At 33.0% G+C, this 18977-nt stretch overlaps 1 protein-coding gene across 2 annotated transcripts in view; it reads left to right on the forward strand.

Moving 5' to 3' along the window:
- The window catches only part of LOC130896397 (uncharacterized), a 162593-nt gene that overhangs the window by 64892 nt on the left and 78724 nt on the right, over positions 1 to 18977 (forward strand). For both annotated transcript variants that reach the window (XM_057804448.1, XM_057804449.1), the window contains exon 2: positions 3741 to 3842. In XM_057804448.1, the coding sequence (XP_057660431.1) occupies positions 3752 to 3842 (91 nt within the window). In that variant the 5' untranslated portion in view covers positions 3741 to 3751. The remainder of the gene's footprint in view (positions 1 to 3740; positions 3843 to 18977) is intronic.

Consider the following 18977-nt stretch of genomic DNA (forward strand, 5'->3'; position numbering starts at 1 on the left):
AATCCAATTTTCTTGTATCATTACGTACAGTTAACGAAATTCTCTGATATCTACTGTGCTGCAGGCAGACAACAAAGGTATGAGTTCTAAACAAAAATAAATAGAACTTTTTTTTGCTTACTTTCTCAATAGCAAGAGTCACATGGGAACTAAGTTTTGATTGTAATATAGCGAATTTGTGGAATGAAATATTTTTTAATCATAATTTTTGCAATAATTCTGAAAACACTTAATATTTACTAAACAGATATTGAAGATAGGTATAGGGCATTGCATATGAATCATATCTAAAATAGAATAAGAGTAAAAAAATACATAATCAAGTCGATATTGGCACTGTCAGATGACACCCTGTATAATTTTTTTTTTCAAAAAAATACGTATCTAAAAATACAAACAGACGAGTCCAAGCGTTTTTCCCAATACGCCCTAATTTATTTATTAACGCATCTTGGTTGTTCCATACTGTTTGTTAGAACCAAGAATACTGATTTGACAATTGAAATAATTCGAATGTATATTTAAATATTGGATCTTCTCATTTTTAAAAATATATGAAGTATATTGGTGTTTACAAAAGATGTAAGTCTGCAAGTAAAAAATGCTCTGATATGTTTCTCCGGATTCAGATACATTTTCGTGTTCCCAAGGTATCAATTTTCTTTGTAACTTCGTACATCATGCGGTATAAGTAAACTGAATGAAGGGACGTTCTAATAGAATTAAAATATTTCAACAAAACAAAAATCACAATAGAATGAAAACAATACACTCCATAAAAACCTCACCAAAATTTACATAAATCAAACATCTTCAACATGAAAAACCAAAAAAGATTTCGAATTATTGAAGATACATGCTCTTGACAAATACAAATGAAAAAAAGCAATTTTCCATGTGAAATGTTAACCATACTGTTACAAAGGATAGAGACGTATTTTGCGTTTTTATCAGGTATATTTCTTAGTATATTTTTTTCTAATATTTACTGCCTAACGTCAATTCATTTTTATCAGAAAAGCAGGATACTTAATTTATGTTATGAGGTTCTATATGTTTTCTTATAATTGGATCGTAATGGCTAATGAGATCCATAGAATTCAAAATCTTGCATCTCACATCCTTACAACTAGAACAAATTTTAACAAACGTCTTCAACAATTTTTTTCTGAATTATGATTAAGTAATTCTCCTATTTTTAAGTTTTATTTAAAAACTATTTAGTTAAATATTTGAATGGCATGATTCAATACATCTTTATAAAAGAAATTTAAGTGTAATCAAATAAAACCTCTTCTTGCTTTTGCTACTTTCCACGAATTATCATACATTTATGAAACCAAAACTGAATTTCCAACTGTGCTGGAACAAACGTTACCCCAGCTCACTTAGACTAATTAATATTCATAATACACCTGGTATTGATCCCAACATGTATTTATTCTGACACTACACTTGGCAACAGTCATCCTCAGTAGATCTGGACATCGAGTAACACAAAATTTTTCTCGAATAAATCTCTAAGAATTTACTGATGTGCTTATCAAAACATCTACTTCGAATTTATGTAACTGTATTTCTTTGTTTGAAATTTGACTTAAATATAATACAGGAATCTTATTTGGTCATTATCAGTTACATTTTGAAAGCTGATCACATTTTTTTTTATTTGTTTGTGCATAACTACCTCTATACGATGACGATGACAAGACAATAGAATTGATAGTGATCATATCATTTGGTCATGTGCTCATGTTTACGCGTTTTTATGAGTTAACTGTTCGAGTGGAGTGTTTGGTTATTTGAATGTTTGAGGGCTTAAAAAGTCAGTTGAAATATTAGTGTGTTGTAGTATTGAGTATTCAAGTATGTTTTTATTTTAAATACTTAATTATATAAAACTTTTCATTCAACATTCGAACACTCATCAACTTGTAGTGATCGCTCGCGTGCGTAGTTAGGTACACATGCGCGGGTATATGTGATCGAGTGCTTAAGGGAAAGTTTACGAGTGTCAGAAGTTTGAAATGCTGGTTTAGTGGTTAAGTTTTTGAGTGTTCAAGTTCTTAAGTGCTAAAGTGTTTGATTGTTTTCGTGTTGTGAGAAATTTAGTGTTTCAGTGTTGGTGTTTGATTGTTTGAATATTCGATTGTTAGATTGTCAACTGCTCATAATGAATTGAATCTTTGATTTTTTCACTGTTTAGATATTCAAATATTGAGTGCCTGTTAAAGTGTTTGACTATATTAGTAATGAATGCTGAATTTTGATCTTATTTTTGAGTGTATTTATATTTTAGTATTGATCATTTAAGCATTCGAGTGCGTGAATGTAAACTGAGTGTTCTATGTTAGTTATTAAGTATTGAATATTGAAGTTTCAAGCATGCTAAAACTCATAAACTCAACACCCTAATAATAATACTAAAATACTTTTATATTAAACAGTCAAACTATCAAATATACAAACATTCAATATTCAACAATCTAAATGTTGAACACTCAACAACTCAAACACACCAATACTTCATCACTCCTTCACTCAGCACTCGAATACTAAAATACTAAAAGTTACAAACACTGAACTGCTGAACAATCAAACCATCAAATACACACAAACTGAATTTCTTAAACCAGTACTTAAAATTGAAATTATTGAGTCTTTGCAAAATGATATTCCAACATCTGGCATTTTCTGCTTATTACAGTCGAGTTTGAAGGGAATATTTTTTTGATAGCTGGATGGGTAGGTATTGATAAAGTTTTAGCCACAATAATTGATTAAGCACTATAATTTTTACGTGAAAGTGAAGATTTTTGCACAGATACATAATTTTGAGGCTTGATATTATTTTGACGAAATGAAGCAGACTGATAATTTTTATATAGAATCGCAAAGTTATAAGTTATTACATACGTTTTACCTATATTTTAGTTAGGTTTGGATATTAAGTCATTGAATAGTAATTCTGATTGTATTATAACCAATTTTTAAAATAATACAGAATCATAAATGGGATTTTTAACAATTTAAAAGGCAAATTTCATTTATCTAACTAACTAGAAAAAAATTTATTTTTCATCAGTGTTTTAATTAATAGTCATATAATTGTGAAAATTTGACTGACGTTAGAAATATTACTTGTCAATTCGAAAAATAACTATTTTTTTCTAAATAATGGATATTATTATGGTGTAATATTATTTTAAGAAATCATTACATTACATTACATGGAAAATGAAAAATAAATCAAATGTGTGTAGCCCCCATATTTAATTTTTGTGACAACTCCGAATAATAAAGCTGCTCTTTGCAAAACATGACAAAAATCATAATCTATGAACTTCCTATCAAGATAACTATACCTAAATATCTACAAAATTGTGTTTTCCATTAGTTTTTGGGTTAAAAATCTTGTATCTCGTAAAGCTCAACATCACTTCCAATCTATTTATAATTCAATGACAGTTAATTATATTTGGTCACGTATTCGATTTATTATGAATTTTCATTTCAACAAATTTCCATGTCTATTTTTATCATATTTTTCATTTTCATTTCTGTAAATATAATAATTTAGAAAGAGTTTTTCTTTATTTTGTCTACATTCTATCAAAAGCTGTTTAATTTTTTGTAGTATCCTTAGCAGTCTCATTCTTTTCAGTTCATATAGTAATTTTTCTAGAATAATTAATTTATAAAACAATAAAAATTAATTCTTCACCATACTTCTATTTCAGATTATTACATCATGCAATATTTTTCGGCATCTTTGATGATCCTTATTTGTTTGACCTCACAGAGAAGTTTCGTAGATACAGCTCCAGCAAAATTCTCCGAAAGTAAGTATTATATAATTTTTTTTTGTGAATCGTTAGTTCCATGCCAAAGTTGAAAGTTCACTGAAATATATTTACATTCACTGACCTATATTATTAGTCTTAGATTAAACGAAAATGTACTTCAAAGGAAATATGTACGATGAAGGAGTGTATTTTTAGCAGAGCATATTTAATTTTATATTAAAATGCGGATTTCTGAAATTCATCCTTTTATGTCAGTATGTGGGATGAATTATTATTTCAACATTACTAATTTATCTATACTAAAACAGACATTAAGTCCTCGACTCGGGTTCTAGTTTCTGTTGCAATCGTGGCCCTTTCCTCAAATGCGAAATTCTAGGTTCCCATTTCTATACTTTCTTGTCACATTAAAATAATAGAAAATTCTCTCCATTTCGTACTGATAATGCAACTTAATATTTGGGTACCTTTATCTTAAAAAATCATCTTCATCTTGTACAGTTTTGTACTGTTTTATTCGAGAATGGGTTCTAACCAGTTAATTTTTCTTCGTAGCTAGATGACGTCTAGTTCTTACGTTTCCATAGATCATTAATGGCTGTACAAATAGAGGATCCAATCTTTCTACTAACTGGAAACAAGGCAGGTATTTTCCAATAATTCTGATTATTCCACTGTTGAAGCAGTTAAGTTGTCCTGATCTCCTCCATAATTAACTTGCCATAAATTTTATGGAATATCTGCCTCTTTCTGGACAGTTGTGTCCTCTTGATTCGGGATCACGTTAACTTTTATCCATTTGCTCAAATAATCCATTACCACAGAATATATTTGGCACCATTCCATTTCACTCTTCGCAATTATCATCGTTTTCCAAAATCCTTTCCAACCGTCCTTATTCCAAGAAAAGGGAATCACACTTATTAATTAATGTAAAATTTGTATTCTTTTTATCCTAACGTGGGAGATGATTTCAAAACATACGGTATGTTTTCACTCAACTGAAATTTGGTCACAATTTTCAAAGAAAACTAGCTTATTTAGAATGGAATTTTGTTGGACTACACATAATATTCTGTGAGAATTAGTTGATTTGAATATCCATCATTTATAATTTATTTTGACCACATTATAATAGTCTTTTATAAATGAACTGAAAACAATGTAATGCATTATAAGGGACACAAAAATCAGTATACAAGCGGTACATTTGAGATATATATTTAGATCTGGATATCCTTGGAAAATAATTGATGTCTTCCTGTATGCCGCTCATTTTTTTGAATGTGGTCATTTATCATAACATATGAGGAACTCCACACATTTCTCTATATCCCTTTGAGATATGGAAAATGTGACACAAAAAACCTTTCAACAAACTTTTTGCCCTGCCAAGAGGTTTTTTCCATTAAATAGTTCTACTTCTTATATTTTATCATCTAGTTTCCTTGGTATAGTGGTTTTCATTGACTTTTGGAAAAAGGTATCAAACTGGTACACATTTCTGTCATCTGACAGACCTTCAAATTCATCCTCCAGTTCACACAATCAGTGAGCTTTGAAAAGTTCTCTGATGCAGTATTTGTTTCGATCTTTCTCATATATTATACGATGGTTCAATACCGATTCTTCTGAAAAAAAACCATTTAAGGGTTACATAGCCTTACCCTAGTTGTTACCTACTTAGAAGTTTGGTAATATTGAAAAAACTGATTAAAATGCAATATTTTTCTACTAATGAATTATGTACTTTCGAGATTTGCTCAAAAAAAGCACAAACTAACCATTTAGCTTAAGAGCTTTTGGTATAATCAATTTATTTCGTGAAGACATAAATGTGGTAAGTACACAAGTTAACACCTCTTCAGGTCTGGTCATTTGATGCACAAATTTGTGTTTGTGTGATATTAACAATTTGTAGAAATCTGCGCTTTCAAAGTAATTACTCAATATAAAAGGTGACGCTGTAGATATCAATTTGTTGGTATTTGGTATTCGGATGAAAGTTTGGTAACTAGGAAGTGTTTTTTCATTCGACATGAATTTTTCAGAACATTGATATCATTTTCAAATAATATTCTGCTTATTATAATATTAAATAAAATGACAATAATAGCTCGCGTTAACTATCACTTTTATTTGTCGCATCACTGCCTTGAGTGACTGATAATGACTAAGTAATTTTGAAACAATAAACAAAATTTTTTTGCGAATATATTAATTTTGGTATCGATAATAATTTTGTTCATACCGAACATAATTATACGAGTTATTTTATAACCTATGTTTTATTCACTACAATAAAAGAAAAAGCAAAGTGGATTGATAACGATTAATCAAATTTCAAAACTTTAGATAAAACAAGTTTAGGTACATCATTGAAATTAACGTAGAATGAGATTATATGAAATATTAGATTTCAAACAAAGCTAGTATGAATGAACCTTTGTTCAGAAAATCACGGGCTGCTATTTGATTTTCCTCTTTGCATTTAAGTTTAATATGAATTATAAAAAAAATTGATATTCCTAGTTTTAGCTCTGACGAAGTATGTTATCTACAAAATGTAGTATAGAATTGTCTTAAAATCAGTATACTTTAACTAATAATTTTAAATTATTCGCTATTCCAAGAAATGAGTTTTACAAAATTTATTTGGGTTCACTATAAATTATGATTTAAATTTGTGACTTGTATCTAGGGTGGTGGAATATTTAAGGGTAACCTTGGATCCAAAACTACTCTAACATGAAGACGTGGAAGCCAAACTATAGAAGGCAGAAGAGCCTTCGGTTTTACATGATGTCTTTCACTCCACTCTCTTTCTCACTCACGAAGCCGTCATGTGGTGGCTTTTTACTAAAAAGTGAAACTAGAGTCTATGCGTCGCCCCAACCGTCCTTGAAGTACTCTAGATCTTCCATCCTTAGACATAATTAAATAAAATTCGAAGCAATGCGGACAGTATTTATGTGTGTATATAACGACCATCTAAAAATATTCATTCGTTTTTCAAGAACCTTCTAAATTTACTCGACACCCTGTCTACTAAAAGTAGAAGAATTCTATGCGGTGATTTTAACATTGATTTTACTAATGATTTCCTCTTCGACCTCGTAAAACTAATCACTGCAAATAATGGACTACTGAAGGAACACGTACTTCATCCAAGAATTTGAGATCACTCTTGTATATTAAGTTCACAGACAATCCTCACATACTCGATTATATCAATAACTATGGATTATTGTATCGGAAAACTATTGCTACTATTCCAATAATCGCATCTCAAGAATTAAAAAATTCGTCGAAAGAAATTAGGTCTGTTATCAATGATTTGAGAATAAAAACTTCCAGTTGGCAGTGGTGTACCTCAGGGTTCAGTTTTGGGTCCATGTCTTTTTTTAGTATTCATTAATGATGTCACAGACTAATGAATTATTGGTGAATTCACTTTATTCGCAGTTAACACCAGTGTAACCTGGGGTGGTCCAGATATACAAGCTTTACATTCTACCATAGGCAAAGATCTCATTACTATCAAGTCCTGGTGTGACGCGAACGGCCTCTGTTTAAACACTGGCTTGTCTTTCTGGAGGTCTTGTAGTTTGAACCTCTTCGAATCTATTATCAAATTACAAGAAAGAGCTATTTCTTATATTTATGGCTTAAATAGTAGAATGCAATGCGTTAAAATTCTATTTTAAAAAACACAAAATTTTAAGTCTCCCTGCTCTCTTCATTTTAGAATCTGTTTGTTTGGTTAGCAAACACTTTCACAACTCCACTGAGAGACCCATTCATACCTAACCTGCTAAAACAAATAATTTTGACATTTACTCGACTTTACCCACTTTTGATCTGGTGAAAAATTCCATCATATTCAGTGCCAAAAAATTAGCTACCATCGTAATTAAAAATGGCAAATACATTTAATAATTTCCGTTGATTGACAAAGGAATTTATCCTTTAAAGACCTTATTATTCTGTAGCAGAATTCTACAATTTACCATCGTCTCAAAAGACTGGCATAATTCAATTTAGTGTGAATTAAGATGTATAATATTTACTATTATTAAACCAAATTCCAATTTTATATTATCTCTATAACTATAAAAGAGGATGTCCTGGTCCTGACTGACTGACTGATTCATTCACCCGTCAATGTCCAGCCAAGGCTATAGATAGAGATAGATAGAGACATGAAATTTTGAAGGTATGTTGGTATCGGTGTGTAGAGGTGCGCTAAGAAAGGATTTTGCGAAATTTCGATTTTAAAGGGGTAAATGTCGATTTTAAAGGGGCAAAACGGGGTATGTTAGTAAATTCGATTTTTTCGTTTTTCTCGGCCACTAATTAAGATATCGACTGCGTTTTTACACTAAAACATTCTCCGTACAAATACCTAAAAACTAATTTCTGCGATTTTAAAAATTCGATTTGGAAAGGGTTCAAAGAGTTGAAAAAAAAATTTTATTACGGAACCATATATTTAGCAATTCTTCATGACGAAATGAGATATCAAAGCGATTCTTTTTTAGAAATGGGTCCCGTGTGAATATCTAATTTTTCCGTTTTTAGAAATTTCTTTTTGATTTCTTCAAAAAGGGTTAAATCCATTTGATGGAGAATGTATGGAGTTTCTTTCTATAGATTCTGTGTTACAAGTTGATAATGACGTGCAATATTCATCAGAGTTCCTAAACACACTCAATCCTCCAGGTTTCCCGGCACATAGACTTGTTCTAAAGGTTGGAACACCGATAATGTTGTTACGAAATCTCAATCCTACCTAACTGTGCAACGGTACTGGACTACGTATGAACGCTCTTCAGAAAAACGTAATCGAGGCTATAATTATAACCGGATATGCCAGAGGAAAATCAGTCTTTATAACGCATACCCCTTATACCTTCAGACTACCCTTTTCAATTTAAAAGAATGGAATTAGAGTCGGTTTTGCTATGACAATCAATAAATCACAAGGTCAATCTTTGACAGTGACAGGAATCTATTTGATCTTTTCTTTATAACACATCCAAATTGAATTAATGCATATAATACATAAGTCATTTCTCATTGAATTATCCCTATATTACGCGAGGTTCAATAAACCGTGGGCGAAGCCGCGACGGGTATTGCTAGTATAATATAAAATGTGTCGCTTTGTCCTTAAAATTGTAAAATATAATAATGATAAAAGTTATCTCTCTCTCAGTATATAGGATAAATTACAGGCTGGAGTAGCTGACCACTCAAGACTTTGATGACATGGTGCAGGAAAGAATCCCATCATTTTGGTAGGTAGTGACAAAATGGTGCTTGTGACCGTTAATAATAAAGGCTTGGTGGCACACATCATTGACAAATAACAGTGTATAGGAGACTATTAGTCAAATATAGGGTCACCTCCTACACATATAACTCTAGGATGAATGACTTTGGCCGGAGCAGCGATCAAAAATGATTCTGTATGATGGCTTCGAAGCAATAATTTACATGTGACGGACTTTCTTCTCATAGAACCGATCTGAAATTAAAGAACTGTTTTTGGCACCTACGAAACGATCAATGCTGTTGGATAAATGTCGTATCGAGGAATCAATGTTGAAGTGATAAGCAAAATTATTGCATAATTGTATGTACGTTTGTAAGTTTTTTTATTTGATATTTCATATTTAATCTTTCATTAGAAACATCAATGTTAAAAAGTAACTGTTTGCTGAGCAATTGAGTAATTGATAGTCAAAAATAAGGATGTCTATACATTGAATTTTAATGGAAATATTGCATTGTATTTCAATTGAACCAGTAATAGTTCGATTGAACCAGTAATAGTTGGAGTGAACCAGTAATAATGAAATATTACCATCTGGCTATTCATTTCAGTTGATACTAGCGGAAAAAATTCAAAGGAATATAATTTATCTCTCAAAAAAACTTAAGGTACACGTATTCACATGAACGAATGAAAAAATCCGTGTTCAAAAGAATGATTATGAATATTTTCTGCAAAAAAATATACTTTTCAGGCTATTACCTTTAAGGTTGACCATACTTTTAACTAAATTCTATTAATTTTTTTCAACTGAAGAAAAAATATTTTACAATAAACCCCAATAGCACGCAATAAAGCTTTTGACTGATTTTGGCTTAGGCAGGCATCCATTAAGGAGCAAATTTGAGTTGTGTGTAATTGTATACTTATCATCGGCTATTTTAGTTTGGATACGAGACTAATTCATTGAAGAGTAAATCTGTTTCTACTATGACTAGAATTATTCTGTTGATTAATGCCGGATCATCAATACATTTTTCATCAATATAATTGGAGAATGTAATTTATTTACCCGAAAGAGAAAATATTTTAAAAAGTCATTTTCCAATGAGGTTTTTTGTTTATTTTTTTCTAATAAGAATTTATTACTTTTAATGATTATTTTACAAGTTTCTTATTATCTTTGATAAACAAAACCATTTTTATATTACTAGAACAAATAAAAGCGAAAATTCACATTCTCCATTCCAACGGTCTTCAAGTTACTATATTCACCTATTCGGAATTTGATTGAAACTTTCTTCAAAGTATTCGCAACCAAACTCTTAACGTTTAATCTTAAAGTTTATCTTCACTCAAAAGCGTTGACTTTCCTCTGAAAATCTCTTTATAACTTCAATTGCCGATAGTCTTATTCAGGCCTATTAGATAGAACCTTTTATATGGAAAATTGGATTTTCATGTCTATTAAAATTTTACAACATAAATTACATTACAAATCTGTGAAAACTAGACTTAATTAGAACAGAAACTCTTTGAAATTGGAGTAAATAGAATATTCATTTTATTTCCGTATTACGTACTCAATAAAATTTTTCCATTCAACATTGTCAAATTCTGATATAACTTTAGTATATTGTATTTGTTTGAATTCTTAATACATGTTGTACACGATATTTTCTTGACAACACAGAAAAATGCTGATAATATTTATTTGTTCTAATTAATGATAAAGGTAAATTTACTACAGCTTTGAAAATAAAATAACAGAAAATTTTCTTGTTCTCTGGAATTCGCTCTGTCACATGCCAACGATTCAAATTCAAATTTAAATTGTTATTTGGCAAAGCGCTCTAACTGCAGACAAAATAATTATGCCATTGTGTGGAAATGTAGGCATCGGTAATCATCGACCTGGGTGCAAAATAAAAACAGCCATGGGCCAATCAGATTTTTAAAATTTTTTATTCTACACGGGTTTTTCGTTCGTTTTCGTGTTGAAATTGTTTACAAGTTAAAATTTTCAATAAGGAGGAACTATAAGGAATATGTCACATTTTATGGTGGTCTTCGGAAAACATATTTTTTCATACACTAGTCTACTTAAAGTATGTGAACGATTATATTTAAGTAGTTTTAATTCAATTCATTCCAATAAATTTCTATTTTTGTGTATTAAAAATTTTATCAAATATTCGAGATGCATTTCATGTCTTAGTAGTAGTCAGCACAGGATTATGAAATGTTTTAAGAGGATAGAAGCAATGCATTTCTTGAAAAACCATCTTTACTGACAGCATAAACAATAAAGGCTAGCTTACACCTTCAGCAAGGAGTATTTATCAGACCATTTTTAGAATCAACAACAGAGTCATATTTAACAACATCGTGGATCTTGAAGAAGGTTTTGTTACAAATTCACAATATATCTGTATTTATAATCCGTGAATATTATTGTCGGATTTAGACGATATGGCAACCAATTTCAATTCTTTTAAACCACACACCTTTAAAACACCCTGAAGTATTGAAATATTTAAAGTCATAATCAGGGTACGTAACAGTGCGTTCTGAATCATGTCGAATATTGATATTTCCTATTAGTTCCTGTTTACGCTTTTCTATAATTACCTCATTTCTTATCTTTACCATCTACGTCTTTTTCTGCTATTTTCCTTAGTTGTTGTTTTCTTCTTTGCTAATACTATTCTACACTCTGTATTTTTGCTCATGTCAGTTTAAATTTTAATCAATCACAGTGTACCCCTACATTATATGTTTACTTAAAATATCTGCTACTAATACTCTATCGTCTGTATATACCGATTTGTCTATTTTCATCAGTTGTAAGTTTCTGTATCCTATTATTTTCTACTGTTCATAAATCTTCTCTTTTGCATTTTTTATCATCTTATTCACGACAAGTATGAATAGAAGAAAACTTAGATTACCTCCATCACTCCCATCTCCATTCTAAACTCCGCCGAACGTTTATTGTCTATTTGAAGTACGTCTCTTACATTTTCATATATTCCTTTTGTTATTCCTCTTATTTTTCTAGAGATTCCTATTTTCCTCATACTAACCGTTAGCATTTTTCTATCTATTGAGTCGATTGCAGCTTTCAAATCGATGAATGTGATATAAATAATTCTTTCCCCTGTTCAATTTTCCTTTCTTAAACTCTTTAGTGTGTAAATGTAATCTATCGTTTGTTTTCCTTTTTTATATGTACACACAAAGTTCATACCTAGGTTAGAGCTTATGAGATAGATGTGATTTTTAGAGCAGTGTTTTGAATATTTCTACAAGTAATATTCTTTTTACATGATGATAAATTGATATTTAGTCAATTTCAAGCCAATCTTTTCAAATCATTACACACTCAGCCAGAAAAGTCCATTTTTAGAATATACAGTAAAGTTCGATGGGAATATGATGGAAAATATGTTAACCAGAGTGGAAAATCTAATATCTTTAAGCAATTTGAACTACTCTGAGGTTTTTTCATTAATTGCGCGATCAATATTTGGAATTCATTCAAGTAAATCAAGGAGAGAAATAATTGTATTTTAAGCTTTTTATAAAATATATAACCTGAAACTTCTCTAATAAACAGTGAAAATCTTGTAATTTAATATAAAATAGGGTTCTTAAAATTTCTGATCCAATATTTCATAAAAAGAACCTTAAAATACTTCATTTTGAATATTGAATTTTCAAACCCATAAATTTCATTGCCACGTTCCCAATCTTATTGGCATGAAACACCAAACAAGCTTCATTGGTTTAAAGATTCAATATTCAAAATGACCTTTTAGTCTATATTAGAAATAGTTGTTAATTAACATTGGTAAGATTAAAGAATGAACCTGAATTTTTATAGGTTATATTAGGCTATAAGTAATGTTGAATATTTATTGGATGCCAAAGTCAGTGTCAGATTTCTTATATAGAATTCATTTCAAAGGATATGAAAAAGACGAGTTTCCATAAAAAGTTTGTAAAGTATTTTAAGGTTTTTTTTATTGAAATATTGGATCCGAAATTTTAAGGACTATATTTTTCGTCTGTTTGATTCGATGAATCTTAGTGATGAATTAAATATTTTAATAATGATTACTACATTCGACAGTAAAAATTACAAAATTTTCACTGTTTATTAGAGAAGTTTCATGTTATATATTTAATAGAAAGCTTAAAATACAATTATTAAAAATATTGATCGCGCAATTAACGAAAAAACCTCGGAGTAGTTCAAATTGCTTGAAGATATTGGATTTTCCACAAGATTGGCTAACATTGACTAAATATCAATTTATCATCATGAAAAAAGAATATTACTTGTAGAAGTATTCTGTTCTAAAAGGAAAATTGAACAGGGAAAAGAATTATTTATATCACATTCATCGATTTGAAAGCTGCAATAGACTCAATAAATAGAAAAATGCTAACGGTTAGTATGAGGAAAATAGGAATCTCTAGAAAAATAACAGGAATAACAAAAGGAATATATGAAAATGTAAGAGACGTACTTCAAATAGACAATAAACGTTCGGCGGAGCTTAGGATGGAGATGGGAGTGATGGAGGTAATCTAAGTTTTCCTCTATTCATACTTGTCGTGAATAAGATGATAAAAAATGCAAAAGAGAAGATTTATGAACAGTAGAAAATAATAGGATACAGAAACTTACAACTGATGAAAATAGACGGATTAGTATATGCAGACGATATAGTAGGTAATAGTAGCAGATATTTTAAGTAAACATATGAATAAAGAGAATAGAAGACCTGAGAATGAAAGTAAACATCAATGTAAAGGGTATACTATGATTGATTAGAAGAAACTTATATACTTCAGCGGACTGTAAGAGTGTATTTTCTAATATAAAATATGAATCTCCGGTACAACTACCTTCTTCGATGATCATTTGTGATGCACTGAACTTTTATTTTAAGCGCTGTTGCCGCTCTTAGAAAAAATGTTTAATATACACCAACAATCAATAAATGCAAAAGGATGTCAATAAAATATGAAATAAGCAAAAATACACAGTGTAGAATAGTATCAGCAAAGAAAAAAACAACTAAGGAAAATAGCAGAAAAAGACGTGGATGGTAAAGAAAAAAAATGAGGTGATGATAGAAAAGCGTAAACAGGAACTAATAGGAAAAAAGACCTAGGAAAACTTGGCTAGAACTAGCACAGGAAGAAGGAAGAGAGGATAAAAGAATATAGCAAATGGAGGTTTGGAAAGCATTCTTTGGTCCTTTCTACCTATCGACATCCCAGGAATGCATTAGCTTGAAAACTAGCAAATATCACGTACAAATTGCAGAGTGTACCATCTTATTGTAACCAGATACTGTTATCTGCAGAGTTAGGATTGTTGACCTTTGGAAACATATTGGCAAGGGCTGGTGTTTCGTAATCTATCATAATCTGGCGCCTTCCCAGCAAATATCAATGTTATGACGTAAACTAACACCTAGATATATTAAAAGACATACAATGCAATTCCTACCGTAATTATTTCCCAAAATCAGGTACGAACACACACTTTTCGTTTATACACCTGCTGCTAGAACACACTTTCAAATCTCCCTATTTTGGTACGCAATACACGCGAATCACATTGCAGAGATGAAAGTTATTGGTTGACAGTCGTCTCTATTAAGTGGCACATAATTCAAAACCTAATTCAAATAAAATATATAACACAAAATGAATACGAAATAATACAGAAATTACCGATGAAATAAGGACCAATCACTGTATCAGTATGGTTTTAAGCACAAGAGGGTATCTGCCATATGGAGATGCCTGAGAATATTGATTTTGAACTTCTGTAGGCTGTAGTACCTTTGTAACTGAATCCATAGATTTGCACTCGGTGATCATGAGCCACGTCTGCCTATCGAATAGGTCTTCTACATCCTGCTATAGGGAAGACTATGCAAGACAGGTCAGAAGAACATCTGCCGTGGTAGTATCGGTAAAACAGAGTCAGATCAGCAAACTTTCTTCTATGCTCTAAGCTATCCAAGTTTCTGGTCAACTCTGAATCGCCTATAAGTTTAATTGCTCTCTCCTGTTTATGAATCAAACATCCTCAGGATAATTCTACTGTAAAATAACCACTATGTTGTATCTCTTATATTCTTACGTGAGCTTCTATAAAAAGTAACTAAGAGTACAACAAAACTATGGGGTCAATTTTTAAGAAGTGCTTGTACTACCCAAAAGTACGATAGGAGAAGTGAATTTCACTAGTGTACGTACTATCGCCAAAGAACATGTTCAAATAAAAATGCCAGCTGATTATTTTAAAAAAGCCGCCGTATTATTTGAATTGAATGAATTAATTAATTTGGCTTCGACTGTTTCAGTGGTGGCGCGCCGATTTGTATTTAACGCATATGATAATTATTTCAATTCGTGTTTTTTTAATATCAACTATTCAAATTCACTAAGGCGATTGACCATTCATAGTATCGAATAGTGAGAAAAGTGTTAGTACAAGAGTTATTCAAGAATTTGGACACATTAAAGACTAGAACATGGAGATTACTGAGGAAATCGAAAAAAAATTGAATCTTAATTATATATTAAAGTTATTTTACCTTGGTGTTTCATTTCCACGTTCCCAATAAGACATGATGTCATCGACAATCCGCCGATGTCGCCAGAAGACGCCTACCAAGGAATGATCAACTAAATGAACCAAGTAGAAGCGCCGGCTGGCTGAGTCTTCAGTTCAGATCAGAGACTCCGAACTAGAGGTCATTACACCATTCTAAAGAGACGCAACAACATGAAAACTAGTCAGATTACGACCCTCTCCTTATAATTGCGAGCCATTAGGCATGCCAATTTCGGCGGATTGTTGATCACATCACATTCTTCGGAGGAGATGTAATTCTATATTCTTCGTGGTATTAGCTAGGAAAGTAAGTAGGAAGAACGGCAAGGCAACATTTCGAAACATGAAATAATGTATATATATATATATATATATATATATATATATATATATATATATATATATATATATATATACATTGCCGTTGTCGTTTTCCTGCCAAGATGTCAATAGGCGGGCATGATGCAACGATATTGACCGCGTCGTGTGATACCGTTCGGTATGCTGACGCCACTCTGATCGCTGAGAGCCGCTGGACTGATGACATTGTCTTGCAGTATGATGTTATCTCCAGCGATTTAGCCCACATTGGTGCTCCATACAGCAGGATGGAGCTGAATACAGTTGCCAGTAGCCGTCTCCGGGTTTGCCTGGGGCCTCCGATGTTGGGTATAATCCATGAAAGCGCGCCCTGGACTGCTGATGCCTTCCTGCTGACGCTAGCTATATGCTCCTTGTATTTTAGTCGGGCATCCAAAACTACTCCAAGGTACCTAATATTGGGTACCGACTGGATGTCGTGGTCGCCTACTCTAATGGTGATGGTCTCCATTTTCTTCCGGCTGCTCACGAGAAGTGCCTCCGTCTTGTGCTCCGCCAAACACAGGTCAGCTGAACGCATCCACTGTCTTATCCTCTTGATGGTTGTGTAGAATGCTGCTTGTAGCTCCTCCAGATGTTTCGCCACGAGTACGACCGCCACGTCGTCGGCGAATGCAACGAGTGTTGTGTTCTCTGGTAATTCTAGGTGGAGAAGACCGTCGTACATCACGTTCCACAAGAGTGACCCCAGGACAGAACTATGAGGTACCCCTCCCGTGACCCGATGCACCGCTGGTCCCTGTTCCGTCTCGTAGTGTAGTAGTCGATCGCTGAAGTATGATCTGACCATCCTTTGTATATAGTAGGGTACGCCCATTTTATCAAGAGCCTCCAAGACTCGATCCCAGCGGGCCGAGTTGAACGCGCTCTTGATGTCGAGTGTGACGATGAGACAATACTTTTTGGAACCGCCTTCCCGTCTCTTTCCTGAGATAGCTTCCTTCGCGATGTTCGTGACGAGTTCCGGTGCGTCGATGGTTGATTTGCCCTTCCTAAATCTGAATTGGAATTCGGAGAGTTGAGGGTCGATGTACTGCTCCAATCTGTCAGCCACCGTCCACTCCATGTTCTTTCCTCCTGAGTCCAGCATGCAGAGTGGACGAAAGGATGATGGGTCGTCCGGTGGTTTCTTCCCTTTTGGGAGAAGAACCAACCACTCTTAAGTGCGATGTTGTGCGTGCCGCTTGGACCTGGTGCCTTGCCGTTCTGCAATCTGCTGCAGGTCTTCATGAGTTCTTCCATGGTCACTCCTGGGATATCCATTTCTCCATTCTCTGGGTGGTCGGGGAGTTCTGGTTTCTCTGGGAATAAGTGTACGATTATTCTGAGCAGCATGTCGGGACATGTTGGTGTTGTTGTAGGTAGGCTTTTGATCCTATGCATGACCGTTTTGTACGGTCTGCCCCATGCAGACTCTTCCGCGCAGAATTCCTTCCAGTAATCTCGTTTACTCGAGTTGATGGCGCTTCTAAGGAGACGCCTCTTCTCTTTATAGTTTCGTCTCAGTTCCTCGGTCGTTTCGCTGTCTCTCTTACGGGCCCTCTGGTGTTGCCTTCTTGCCTTGAGGCATTCTCGCCGATGTTGTGCGTTGGTCGAGTTCCACCAGTGGACTGGTGTTGGGCCGTTTCTTGGGCGACACCTTGGCATTGACGCGTCGCTAGCTGCCTCAATGTCCGCTGCTACCTCCTTTGTGATGGCTTCAGCAGTTGTTGACCGAGGCGCTGCAGATCCCCTCATCACGAGGTTGAAGGTAACTACGTCCAATTGTGTGTGTGTGTGTGTGTGTGTGAATTGTAAAGAAGTCTTTGCCAGCTATATTATGAGTAATTTTTTATTGGGAACTACATTAATAGAAATATTTCTATTTAAATATTGATTTTGAATTCTATGAGTTTAAAAATATGTTCTTATCCTATTTTCATTTATTTTCAAGTTATAGCATATCAACAAATAAATAAATTATCACATAAAAATTTTCTTAAACATAGCGTTCTTTCAATAAATGTTCAAAAATACCACCATTGACTTCTCAACATTTTCTGCTTCGTCTACGAAGAGCGTTTGTTGCTCTCCCAATTGATTCATTTCTTTCTTCTTTAATATGGGCTGCAGTATTATCAATTCATCTAATTAGTGCATCCCGTGTGTCCACTTTTATTTTGTATACTTCAATTCTCATCCAGCCCCATAAAAAAAAGTCTAGTGGTATGAGGTCTTGAAATCTTGCAGGCCAATTAATGGGACATCCACGACCAATCCAACGCCCTGGAGCGAAATGTGCAGGAACTCCATCGTGCTGATAGTAGATCTGCATTCTAATATTCACAGGGACATCCTCTAGTAGGCATTGTAATTCATATTTAGGTAGTTGTCTCCTGTGAGACGATTCTCCATAATGAAAGGGCCAATTAAATAACTGTCAACCATACCACACCACACGTTTACAGAAAACCGATGTTAGAAGTTGCTTTCGACTGTTGCGAGGGGATTTTCGTCCGACCATACATGATAGATACGAGTATTATTAATGCCATCACGGGTAAATGTAGCTTCATCCGTAAAGAGTATACTCGATACAACACGATTACATCCACCGACAAAACTGCATATGGTTATCGTAATCCTCTGGTTGTAGGTGCTGTACTCTCTGTACTTGATGAGGATATAAGCCTTGTTCGTGGAGTGTGTTTATCACCCTTTTATGTGGAAATCCAAATTTAGTGGCAATTCTCCATGAGCTAGTAGTTGCATCTTCTTCTACTAGATGTAGGATATTTCTTACTTCTACCAAACCTTGTCGAGTAGCACATCAGATGATATGTTAGCACTGGAAAGCTTACCAGTCTCGCACAATTTAATAAAAACT

The sequence above is a fragment of the Diorhabda carinulata genome, chromosome 7 (genome assembly GCF_026250575.1).
Source record: "Diorhabda carinulata isolate Delta chromosome 7, icDioCari1.1, whole genome shotgun sequence".
Taxonomy (NCBI): Eukaryota; Metazoa; Arthropoda; class Insecta; order Coleoptera; family Chrysomelidae; genus Diorhabda; species Diorhabda carinulata.